The 12,624-nt window shown below is 53.9% G+C and overlaps 1 protein-coding gene across 3 annotated transcripts in view; it reads left to right on the top strand.

The window, feature by feature from the left end:
- Positions 1 to 12,624, top strand: part of DLG5 (discs large MAGUK scaffold protein 5) — a 141,886-nt gene that overhangs the window by 96,670 nt on the left and 32,592 nt on the right. For all 3 annotated transcript variants that reach the window (XM_002918366.3, XM_034662757.1, XM_034662756.1), the window contains exons 8-15: positions 1,438 to 1,622; positions 3,218 to 3,343; positions 5,682 to 5,814; positions 6,264 to 6,391; positions 7,058 to 7,233; positions 7,611 to 7,714; positions 10,815 to 10,907; positions 11,286 to 12,305. In XM_002918366.3, the coding sequence (XP_002918412.1) occupies positions 1,438 to 1,622; positions 3,218 to 3,343; positions 5,682 to 5,814; positions 6,264 to 6,391; positions 7,058 to 7,233; positions 7,611 to 7,714; positions 10,815 to 10,907; positions 11,286 to 12,305 (1,965 nt within the window). The remainder of the gene's footprint in view (positions 1 to 1,437; positions 1,623 to 3,217; positions 3,344 to 5,681; positions 5,815 to 6,263; positions 6,392 to 7,057; positions 7,234 to 7,610; positions 7,715 to 10,814; positions 10,908 to 11,285; positions 12,306 to 12,624) is intronic.

Below are 12,624 nucleotides of genomic sequence, written 5' to 3'. Positions count from 1 at the left end.
AATAAATTCTTTAGTAGTAATAATCAGTTTTCAAAAAATAACAAACTGGACAAACCCCCAACACTGCATGAAAGTGGGAAACAGGGGCGCTTGGGTGGCACAGTCGTTAAGCGTCTGCCTTCGGCTCAGGGCGTGATCTCGGCGTTCTGGGATCGAGCCCCACATCAGGCTTCTCTTCTGGGAGCCTGCTTCTTTTTCTCCCACTCCCCATGCTTGTGTTCCCTCTCTCGATGGCTGTGTCTCTCTGTCAGATAAATAAAATCTTTAAAAAAAAAAAAAAGAAAGAAAAAGGCAGAACTTGATCTTGGGAAATGTGGGGTGTGAGCAGCGTGTATCAGCCACCTGTCCCTCTGGAGTTAAGGTGTACTGTCTGGGCAGACTTTTCTCCAGCTCCTCCTGACTCTTGACTCCGTACTTGAGAGCTGCGGGGAGGTTGTAAGGTGACTGTATGTTTCCTCTGTCTCCCTCATCCTTGTCTCTTGGCTGAGCCTCTGGGATCTCTTTGGGCGCGTCTGTCGGGCTCGGCGTGGAAGGCGGGCCGTGGCGGCGGCCCAGGCGCTCTTGCTGTGTTTGTCGTCGTCCTTCCCGCTGCTCACAGGTGGGGATTCCCGGCACACACAGCACTGCCTGTTCCTCCTACGTCCGTATTCTGCTTCTGAAAGCCTCTGAGCCGAAGCGGGAGTTCCTCCTGCCTTTGACGCTCACTTCGCCATTGTCCCCAAGTTGTCTAAGGATTCTCGAGGCCCGGGGGGGGGGGCTGCTTCTACGAGCACTTCCAAGAGTTTGATTCGAAACGGTAGCCGAGCGTGTAATGCTTTGGGAGGTGTCAAGATGCAGATGCTTCAGATTTCAGCTTTTTAAACAAACTGAGACACATAGGACGTCACCAGCAAAAAAAACTGGTGTATTTTCGATTTAAAAATAACTCCGTATGCCACAGCATAAAAATGAGTATTGCAGACCCAGGGGGTTGGGAGTCATCACGATTGACGTCTGCACCTTTCACTGCATTCAGGCCTTGTGTCATTATGTTTTGACAGGAGAGCTCTTTAGAGAGACGAGGTGGGCTAGGATAGGAGCATGCAAGTGGCAGGGTGGAGCCTGGGACAAGCGCTCTGGGGGAGGCGTCCCATCCGGGCCACAGCGACCGTGGCTGAGGAGGGGCTGGGGTCCTGGGCCAGCTTCTCTGCGGGGCTGGGGGATTTTGGACAGGACCCTGCCTAGTGTCACTAGGTGTCTCGAGTGTGGCTCTGGGACAGGTTGTCACGGTGGGTGCGGGTACAGCAGGGGCGTATTGGGATGGGCTCGGGCTAGGATCCTGTGTTTCCCTCCATCCGGCTCCTGAGGGTTCAGCCCCAGTCCCTGCAGCAGCAAGAGGGCACTTCTGGACCAGAAGGGTCAGTAACCAGCCCTCTGCTTACCCTTTGACCCCACCAGATCAAAGACACGGTGACAATGGACGCTGGCAGAGCCAACAAGGAGGCTGAACTCCTTCGAAAGCAGTGCAAGGCTCTGTGCCAGGAGCTGAAGGAAGCCCTCCAGGAGGCGGACGTGGCCAAGTGCCGGCGGGACTGGGCCTTCCAGGAGCGGGACAAGATCGTGGCAGAGCGGGACAGCATCCGGTACGGGGAAGCCCTCGCCTGACATGGGCTCTAGTCTCCCCGTGATGCACTGGGTTGGTGGGGAGAGTCAGAATCACTTGCCACGTGGCCAGGTAAGGTGGGAGTGACCTCAGTTCCTCCTTTCCGACCTGAGGTGGTGGCCCAGCCTTGCTTCATTGCATTAGAAGTGTCCATTATGTCTCTACTTCCCGTTTCATTTCAGCCTAGATGTCTGCATGTGCACTGTCTGGATGAGACCCTTCCCCTGCCGTGAAATGGCACAAGGACAGGTTTCTTTCTTAGGGGACTTCTGATGAGACGGGCATATAAAAATGCATTCTTTTAGTTGGTATTCTGTACATCTACTGTGTGCCAGGGTCTTTGGTCCCTCGTACAAGGAGACCCTGGGAGAGAAACAGCCTTCAAGGCTCCGAGGGGGGTGTGATGCCCCCTTGGGGCCAGTGCTCTGGGGGCCATGGGCAGCTTTGTCGGACAGGGTAGCAGGGGAGGGGAGATAAAATGGTTGGCGAATTCCAGGGGTACGGTCAGAGCTGTGATGGGGGCATGCAGGGCACTGGGGGGACAGGCAGGGAAGTCTTCCCCGGAAAGCCTGACCTTCAAGTTAGAACTTAGGCCTGAGTGGAATTTTTCCAGGTGGAGGAGGGGGGTGAGCGTGGCAACCTGAGGGGACACGAACAAAGACGTGTGTGGTGTGCTCGGGGCAGGGGCATGCTCATGGACTTGGGAGTCACAGGAGAGGTGGCTGCCCTGGTTCCTGAGGGCAGGCTGTGAGGGCCTCAAAAGGGAAGCCCTGAGTGTAGTCTTGATTCTTGGCTGGGGTAGAGCCGTGAGGGGCTGCAGTGGTGTTTGTGGTGACTTGGTCATTGAGAGTTTCAGAAAGATCCCTTGTGGCTGTCGGGAGGAGAGACTGCTAACTAGCAAGGCGGGTTAGGAGGTGAGGGTTCAGGATGGAGGGGATTGGGAGCCATGGAGAAGTGGGGGCCAGCCTTTAGGGCCGTCCAACAGAGCACAGGCTCCCCTGCTGCCCAGCCACCTCTCCCTACCTTCTCTGCGAATGGCTGAGGTGGTCCTGGGGTCCCAGGAGCCACACGTCCTATGGTGGGGAGTTGTCAGAAGTTGTCTTTGCACCTGCACAGAGCTCAGGGCTGCGGAGATGCATGAGGCATGATTTCTGTCCGAGTGGGGGGCTCAGTCTAGTTGTGGGGTGGGGACAGCTCTAGACAGGCCTGCGTGTGGGTAGAGATGAGGCATGTGGTAGGTGCTGGAATCCAGGTGCCTGCCCGGTGGGCTGGTGCTCAGGTGGGCATTCACCCAGGCACATCGAGGGCGAAGCCGTGGGATGAGCACTGGACTTTCAGAACCCGTTGCCCAGTAACTGCAGAGATGTCTCCTTTCCTGGTTCTCAGTGTCTCCTCCGCCCCTCATGGGTTTGGCTTGGGTGGCCTCACCTCTAGACTTTCCATCGTTCCATCAGTGTGTTTGGAGGCGAGGCGGGTACCTGGCGTGTTTGGGCTCTGGGGCTGTAGTCCACTGTAGGCGGTGAGTCCGCTGCCCCCGCCCCTCACAGTGACGTCAGCCTCTGCCTTCTCTGCCAGGACGCTGTGTGACAACCTAAGGCGGGAGCGGGACCGGGCGGTGAGCGAGCTGGCCGAAGCTCTGCGCAGCCTGGACGACACGCGCAAACAGAAGAATGATGTCAGCCGGGAGCTCAAGGAGCTCAAGTATGTGGGGGTGGGCGCCTGCCTGCAGGGAGCTTGTGTCTGGGAGCCCGGTGGCCCCTCTCCTGTCAGGGCAGGGCTGCCCTGCATGCCGGCCCGGCTGGCTGTCACTTCACTCTGCCTTACTCTGTCAGTCTGTAGAATGGGTCGGAATGCCACCTCCACGTTGAGAGGTAATGAGAAATTCTTAGAACATCATAGAAGACGGTGGCCCATTGGTGAGCACGCGGAGGTGGGCAGGCACCGTGTACAAAGGCACGCAGGAAGGCCTCTGTTCCTAGGCAGTCTGTTTGGAGACAGGCAAGCGAGTACTGTCCATTCATTCATTCATTCTGTTTCTACCTCATTCATTCACCAGCTCTACAAGGCTTTACTGAGTGCCTGCTGTGCATGGGCCAGGCCTGTGGGAGGCACTGGGGAAGCCACCAGTGGACTGGGTCTTCCTGGTGGGGCTCACAGCACACAGGAGGAGACAGACCACAGGTGGGGCGGACAGAGCGACAGCTATGTGGACGAGGTGCTGACGTCATGATGCAGCGTTCGGAAAGCCATCACCACTTCATAGTCCGTTCTGCCTGTGGTGGTGGGATGCCTGTTCGGGGTGTCGGACAGCCTCCCCTCAGTTACAGCACTGCACCCAGGACTGCGGTTTGAGACTTGGTGACCCTAAGCAGTGGACTGAAGATACAAAGATGAGAGTTACGAAGAGCGATTGGCAGAACCCAGTGGCTGTGCTGCAGGGTAGAAGCGAACTCTAGTGAGAAGCGGGGGCGCTCCGTTCGGACAGGGTGGTGCAGGGCGGTGAGGAACAGCAGTGTGAGTGGCAAGCCTCACTTGGGGGAGCAGCGCCTCCCCTCCCTCCCCAGTCGGAAACTCTGACATGAGCCAACCAGCTTCATTTCCCAGATAAAAACCCAGAACCTCTTGAACTTGGGTGCTCTGAGGAAAATTTTGGGCTAAGAGGCAAAGTGACACACTCTCTCCAGGGACCCACCTTGGGTCTAGCAAGCGATGGAATCAAATTAAGGTAAAACCTGGATCCTGGGGCTTGGGCACAGGAGGAAGTTGTGCGTTTTAGCAGAGCTGGAATTGCCTGGAACTTCTGGGAAAGTCGAGTTCCACCTGTTTGTTCAGCACGTCCGGATCTGTGCCTCCTCTTCGCTCTCTAACCAGTGCTAGGGAGGAGGCCCCCGGCTTGCAAAGGGTGCAGACACGCCCCCGTGGGTGAGAGATGAGTGGGAGCCACGAGCCTTAAACACACACAGCTTCCGGCCGCGTGGGGCCGGTGGGAGCGTGTCCGCGAAGGCGGCTTTGGGGCTCTGCCCTGAGGCTGAGTAGCATTCCGGAGCTGGCCGGTGCGAGCGCAGCCCAGACAGAGGTGTGGACCTGTGAGCGTGTCCACTTGAGCGGGAACCAGGAGGCCGTCATGAGCGTGCCCGGAGCCCAGCAGGTAGCGCTGATGAATTGGCAAGGTTATCAGGGCACAGGTTTTAGGGCGAAGGATGTCAGGTGCAAGTCGCTGGGGGAATGGTACAAGGTTTTTGAGTCTTTTTTCATCTCCTAACTGAGTCTTTCTGAGAGCTGAAGTTTTTTATGTTGGTCAAGTCCAACTTACTGATTTTTAATTTTTAATGGATCGTATGGTGTCTAAGATTCCTTAACCTTAACACTACATCTCAACGATTTTTTTCCTGTATTTTCCCTTTAAATGTGTTACAGCTTGACCTTTTACGTTTCAACCTGTGATACATTTTGAGTTAAATGGTGTCTGGGTTGGGGTTCAGTTTTTTTTGCCGTGGGCATGCAGGTGCTCCCCCATCACTGTTGAATGCTGCCCTTCCTCGGCCGAAGTACTTTTGTACCTCTTGTACTTTGTGGGGTATTTCTGGACTCTTCATTCTGTCCCAGTGATCTCTGTGTCTATCTTCCTGGCAGTTCCACACAGTCTTGGATTAGTGAAGCTATAGAAAAAGTCTTCAAATTGAATAGAGTGATTTCTCCCCCTTAGTTTTTCATTTTTAGAATTGTTTTTAGCTCTTCTAGTTCCTTCCCTTTCTTTCCCTCTGCATTTTTGGGATAGTCTTGTCTGTAGCCACAAAAAGTCTTGCTGGCATTTCCCGAGGAATTGCATTAAACTTCTAGTTAAATTTGGGACAAATTTGGGTCTTTTTTGAAAAACCCCTTTGAAAGCCCACTGATATCCAAGAAGCCCTGTGTGGCATGCTGCTTCAGATTTATTGGAAAACTGGCATCAAGTCCAAGAGCGAAAGGAGCCCCATTTAGCTTTCATGGTGACCTTTGCCTCCCAGGGGACCATCGCCATGGCTCTCTCTGTTCCTAGGGAGCAGATGGAGTCCCAGTTGGAGAAGGAGGCCCGGTTCCGGCAGCTGATGGCCCACAGCTCCCATGACTCGGCCATCGACACAGATTCCATGGAGTGGGAAACAGAAGTTGTGGAGTTCGAAAGGGAGACGGTGAGCTGCCTTACTGTCTTTTCTCCCCTGCTGTCCTGACTGGGTCTCTTCGGACGGGGTGGGAGAGGATGGCCCCCTTGTGGGGTTCCCCAGTTTCATGGCTGTCAGTTTGGGGGATTTGGCTTTTCTTCCCGGGGTGCATGCATTCTTTCCCTGCAGTTGTCCACGCTGGCTTCTGGCAGGTCAGTCCCCATGGCGTCCCCAGCGGCAGGTGCTGGCACAATGTGCGGAAGGCAGAGGGCAGAGCAGAGCCCTTCCGCAGGGATGTGTGTCTGCAGCAGCTGAAAGGGCCGACAGCAGCTGCTCCTGGGCTTCATCCTGGGGACTGTGTGCCCGGTGCGGCATGGTGAAGGGCCAGTGCTCACAGTGGAGCCAGTGGCTTGGGGTTTAAGAGCGACATGTTTCTAATCACTGCCATGTAAAGTGTGTGGCTGCTGCTCTTTTGACAGGAGGATATTGACTTGAAAGCACTTGGGTTCGATATGGCAGAAGGTGTGAATGAACCTTGTTTGCCTGGGGACTGTGGGATATTTGTCACTAAAGTGGACAAAGGAAGCATTGCTGACGGCCGCTTAAGGTAAGAGTTGAGGAGGCCCACGCTCTGGAGGGAAGGGGGCCCCTCCGACCCATTGCGAAGGACCCAGAGAGCCAGGTGGCAGTTAAATGAGCGCACCCCGGGGTCTGGGGGCCTAGCAGTCTCAGGCTTGCAGGCTCAGCTGCTAACATTGTTCTTAAAGGAGACTGTGATTCACGGGTGCCTGTGAATCTCATTCCTCAGGCCCCAGGTGCTGCCCTTCACTTCTCTAGGTAGGAAAGGGCTCAGGTGTGGTTTGTGCAAGAGTGTAGGGTGTTCATTGCACACCCATTCCATGAAAGAGTAGCGATAATAAAGTACTTTTGCTAAGTACTGGGTTAAGCACTTTGAATAATCAATTCATTAATCTTTATAATCCTACGAGGTAGGTACTGTACTGCTCTTGCCCCCATCTTACAGATGAGGACACTGAGGTCCGAAGGAGGTAGGCCACACAGCTAGTAAGTGGTAGAACCAGGATTTGCACCGGGTAGTCTGGCTCCAGCCTCTGTGAGTGTAGCCATTCGACCGTCCCGAAGAGGAAATCTGTCTGAGTGTGTATGTGGGGCACCCACTTTCTGGCCCTCGTCTCCCCAGACTGGAGCGGTGAGACCTGCCCTCTGGTCCCAAGGCCTGCGAGGGCACTGACCTGGCTGTACCCCTCCTCAGGGTCAATGACTGGCTGCTGAGAATCAACGACGTGGACCTCATCAACAAGGACAAGAAGCAGGCCATCAAGGCCCTCCTCAACGGGGAGGGGGCCATCAACATGGTCGTGCGGCGGAGGAAGTCCCTGGGCGGGAAGGTGGTCACACCCCTGCACATCAACCTGAGTGGACACAAAGGTAGTGGGCCTGCAGAAGTGGGCGGAGCGCCTCACATGGCAGGGCCCCCCTTTCTGGAGCAGAGGGGCCGTGTGTGTTTTTGGGTGTGTGGTTCCAGAGGCACCGATGCTACTTAAATGCAGTGCGTGTGTTTCCCCGGCAGGGGGCCCTCTGGGTTCCGGGTCTTGCTGGTCCCTGAGTGTTTGATTCACCAGAGCAGCCTTGACAGAGCCCCTGGGGGTTCCGACCTGGCCTGCTGGGATGGACAGGTTGCAGTCTGCGAACATTCCCTTCATAAGTTTATCTCACAGAGACGAGGTGGGGCAACCAGAGGGCCGTGTGACCGGAGTAGGCGTTAACTGGGGACTGCCTGTGTCTGCCCTTTGTGGTTTTTCCAGACAGCGGCATCAGTCTGGAGAACGGAGTGTATGCTGCCGCTGTGGTGCCTGGAAGCCCGGCTGCCAAGGAGGGGTCCCTGGCTGTGGGAGACAGGATTGTGGCGGTAAGCCTAGGGCCGGAGCTCTCTGCCCCACGTGGACAGTTAGATGACATCTGGGAGGTTGAACAACGAAGTAACCAACAGAGTTTTCATGTTCGCCTTGTTCTCTAATGTGAACAAACATTTTTTTTCTGTTAGTGTGTTTCTATTTATAGTAGAAATCTGGAAATACAGGGAAGGTTTAGGAAGGAAATAATCCCTCTTACTGCTACCACCTCATAGATAACCTTTATGAACATTTGAAATCTATTTCTCTACAGCCTTTATTCCACACGTGACTGTATATTTACATCAGTTTTTTTAAAAGATTTACCTATTTGAGCGAGAGCGATAAAGAATGCGCTCGTGGCGGGAGGGGCAGAAGGAGAGCATCTCAAGCCGACTCCCCACTGAGCGTGGTCTTGATCTCACGACCCTGAGTTCACGACCTGAGCTGAAACCAAGAGTTAGATGCTTACCCGGTTGAGCCACCCAGCTGCCCCTATTTATTTCAGTTTTAAAAAGAAGATATCTGTATGTGATTGATTGATATTTTTTTTGTATGTGATTTTCTTTCTTTTTTTTTTTTTTTTTAAAGATTTTATTTATTTATTTGACAGAGATAGAGACAGCCAGCGAGAGGGGGAACACAAGCAGGGGGAGTGGGAGAGGAAGAAGCAGGCTCATAGCAGAGGAGCCTGATGTGGGGCTCGATCCCATAACGCTGGGATCACGCCCTGAGCCGAAGGCAGACGCTTAACCGCTGTGCCACCCAGGCGCCCCTGTATGTGCTTTTCTAAAAAATCTTTTTTATTAAACATTATATCCATTTATTTTTAAATTTCTTTTTTAATCACCAGAGTAAGACTTATGTGTCATAAAATACTCAAGCAATACAAAAGTGTGTAAAGTGGTAGTCCCCTGTCTTCCCTTTAATCCTGCCCCTGGAGAAAAGTCTCTGCCCCCAGTTGCAAGATGTGCTCCCAGCCAGACCATGAGTGCTCATACAAATCTGTCTACACAGATGAGGTTTTCTGGGCCTTGTTTGCTTTTTAAGATCTAATAGTGGGATCATCCTGCTGTTCCACATCGTGGATAGCTTTCCAAATTGACCGTCATTATTTTAATCCACCTCAGGGTGTTCTGAAGTTTGGTTATCTGTAGTTGAAAGCACGCCCCCTTGTGGACAGATACATTGTTTTCAGTTTCCGCCACCGCAGACAGCCCTGCCGTGGACTTCACCTGTGTGCACAGCCCTTTTGGGGACACCGAATGGCATCCCTGGTGACCAAATGCCGCAAACGCTGTGAGATTACGGAGTCTCATTTAGTATTTCTAACCGACTTGTTAAAATGGAAGTCACACACTTTCCCCCAGCACACACACCAAATACCAGTCGTATAGAAGGCACACAGGACAGTAACTCTTGCTCTGGTTCTAGACTGCCCATCTGCCAGTTCCCACCCCAATGGCAACAACCCTTAACAATTTATTCTGGTTCCCCCCCCCCCGAAATACTCAAAAACATTTTTATCTCCCCCTTTCCCCTCCCCGTCCCCCAGATGGGATCATAATATACTGAGCTGCTAACCTCCTTTCTTGTTTCCCACAGCCTGCCCTGAAGGTTCTTCCGCATTCACATCGTTATATCTGCCTGGGTCATGTCAGTAATTTATTAGCTGCTTACTCCTTAGCGGCAGCAGCTCAAGCCATTAACCAGTCCCCCCGATGGATAGTCAGGACATCTTTGCTTTTACAAGTAGGGCTGCAAGGCCGCTGCTGCATCTGTCCACAGGGACCCACGGGAGTGTGCCACGGGGTGAATTCCCAGGGTCCAGATTGCAGGATCCGAGGGCATCAGTATTTAACATTGGACATGGTCTCTCCTGGTGTGGTCAGAGATTGTGGCCTTTTCGATCCTACCTGCAGGGGTGTGGAAGCTCATTGCTTCTCATCTTTGCCACTGTTATAGATTTTGGGGGATGCCAGAATTTGAAAGCAATATGGCCATTGTGAAAAAATTTTAAGATGTGGAAAAGTTGTAAAGAAAAAAACAACCAAATGAATCCATCACCCCAAAATAATTTTTTTAACTTTTGATTTTGAAATAGAGAAATAACTCAGTTATTAAGTAAATAATACTGAAAAATAGATAAGGTGGCGAAGGTAGTATGGCGAGGTCCCATGTACCCTTCCTGCAGTTTCCCCTGACGGTTACATTTATGTGACTAATATCCCAACCAGGCGGTTGATAATGGAACTGTGCATGTGTAATTCTGTGTCATTTTATTACCGTGTTTTAAGTAACAACAACAACATAAGATACAGAGCTGTTCCACGGGCACAAAGATCGCCCTCGTGTTACCCCTTGATAGAAGCATCCACAGCCCTGCTGTCCTCCCCATCCATAACCCTTGGCAGCTAGTTTGCTCTCCATCTGTATGATTTTGTCACCTCGAGAACATTAAGTCAAATCGTACAGTGTGTGACCCTTTGAGATCGGCTGCTCCAGTGTGATGCTGTGAGGCCCACCAGGTGGTCGGGGCACCATCAGTGTTTTCTTTTTGTTGCTGGGCAGCGTTCCACGGCCTGGCTGCATCCCAGTCTAACCATTCATTGTCGCACATATGCTTGTTTGAAAGATTGCACATATCTTGAGAGAAATGTGGACAGAGGTTCAGGCCTAAGGGATTATGAGAATCTTTGTGAACAGGGATGATACCATCTCATCTCACCTGACACTTTATAGTTTACAAGGGCCTTCCATACCATGATCTCATTTTTAGTCTCCCGACCCGAGGGTCAGACGTTCCGTTCTGTGTGTGAGGGAGTTCTGAGCCATAGTCATGCCTCACACGGCAGGCAGCAGCAGGGCCTGGCCGTTCCCCCAGGATGCTTGCTGCTCTGGTCCCAGTCAGACAAGCATCTGCCCCTAGCATGATTTTAAGGCTGTGTTTTCTTTGCCTTGGAAGCCGCTTAACTGGATTTCTCAGGCCTTACTGGGGAGGGGCTTTCTCTCCTTTGCCAGCTCCAGACTTGGGCCCGTTAGAAGAACCAGGCCCACCATCAGAAAGCAGAGACCCTGACCTGGTGGTGGGCCTGATGGCTCTCTGTTTGGCCCTAGATCAACGGCATTGCCCTGGACAACAAGTCTCTGAATGAGTGTGAATCCCTACTACGTAGCTGCCAGGACTCCCTGACCCTGTCCCTCCTGAAGGTAAGGGCCCCGCCCAGCACCGGCTCTGCTCTCTTTGGCTGTGGGGCAGTCAAAGCCTCAGCTCCATACACCTGAGCTGCTCCTCCCTGTCGCTGGGAGTCCTTGAAAAAAAGGGAGTGATTTACAAAGTGCAGGGTGTGCGTGAACCCGGACTGGATCCTGCTTTAACAAAACAAGACATGAAGGACATTTTGAGGACAGTGGTATACATTCGAATCTGAACTGAATAATGAGGTGATCTTAGAGACTTGTTGGGCACACGTTGGGGGGGTGTGTGGCCTGTGCTGACCCTTGCTCCCCCCACAGGGACAATGCTTGCGGGCAGCGCCTGGTTCTGCGGTCTTACCCACTCTCTCACTCTCTGCAATCCCCACGTAGGTGTTCCCTCAGAGCTCCTCGTGGAGTGGCCAGAACATCTTTGAGAACATCAAGGACTCTGATAAGGTGCTGAGCGCCCGAGCCCACGGCCCCGAGGTCCAGGCTCAGCATAAACGGAGCTTGTTGCAGCACAATAACTCCACGCAGACGGACATCTTCTACGCAGACAGGCTGGAGGACAGGAGGGAGCTGGGACCCCCGGGGGGCAGCAGCTCCTTCCTGCACAAGCCGTTCCCTGGGGGACCCTTCCCAGTCTCCCCCCAGGCCTGTCCCAGCGCCTCCGAGCGCAGCCTGAGCTCCTTCCGCTCAGACACCTCTGGGGAGCGTGGCTACGGGCTGGTGGATGTGCGCAGCCGGCGACCACTGCTGCCCTTCGAGACTGAGGGGGGCCCCTGCGGGGCAGCAGAGGCCCCCCTGGATAAGGCAGACACTGAGGGCTCCAACAGCGGTGGGACCTGGCCCAAGGCCGTGCTCAGCTCCACAGCAGGGCCCGAGAAGCTCTCTGTTTATAAGAAGCCAAAGCAAAGAAAGTCTATCTTCGACCCTAACACTTTCAAACGCCCCCAGACTCCCCCCAAAATAGACTACCTGCTCCCTGGCCCTGGGTCTGCTCACTCCCCCCAGCCCTCCAAGAGGGTGGGACCTCTGACGCCCCCAAAACCTCCCAGGAGGAGCGACTCCATTAAGTTCCAGCACAGACTGGAAACCAGTTCCGAGTCCGAGGCCACTCTGGTGGGCAGCTCACCATCCACCAGCCCCCCGAGTGCGCTGCCCCCTGACATGGACCCTGGGGAACCCGCGCACACCTCACCCCCTCGCAAGGGCAGGGTCCGCATTGCTTCCAGCTACTACCCTGAAGGGGACGGGGACTCCTCCTACCTGCCTGCCAAGAAGTCCTGTGACGGGGACCTCACCTCCCAGAAGATGGACGAGCTGGGGCAGAAGCGCCGTCGCCCGAAGTCCGCTCCGAGCTCTCGGCCCAAGCTGGCTCCCGTCACGATTCCTGCTCCATTCCTGGAGGTGGGGCTCAGCCTCGGTGTGGGGACGTGGGCAAAGACGTGGGGAGGGATCCTGAGCTGGGGACCCCAGCCTCGTGCTTAGCACTGGCTCTGTTGCCTTCGTTCTAAGCACCTACCTGAGGAAAAGGGGAGTGGGGTGGCCGGTGGGTGCCAGTGGGAAGGGGCCCTCCTTAGGAGATGGGAAAGTGATGTGGGGGTGTGTGTGTTAATGGCGTATGATGCCGAGACGGGAACATTTTCTTGGGTTTGGTGTCTGGTTTACTTTTTTATCAAAAAGCTTTTGAGCTCACACGACAAAAGCAAGTACTCGCACCTGCCTG

Source organism: Ailuropoda melanoleuca, chromosome 6 (assembly GCF_002007445.2).
Source record: "Ailuropoda melanoleuca isolate Jingjing chromosome 6, ASM200744v2, whole genome shotgun sequence".
NCBI classification, from domain to species: domain Eukaryota; kingdom Metazoa; phylum Chordata; class Mammalia; order Carnivora; family Ursidae; genus Ailuropoda; species Ailuropoda melanoleuca.
Note: the sequence above shows the minus strand (reverse complement) of the source record. Positions and strands in the feature narration are given on the sequence as shown.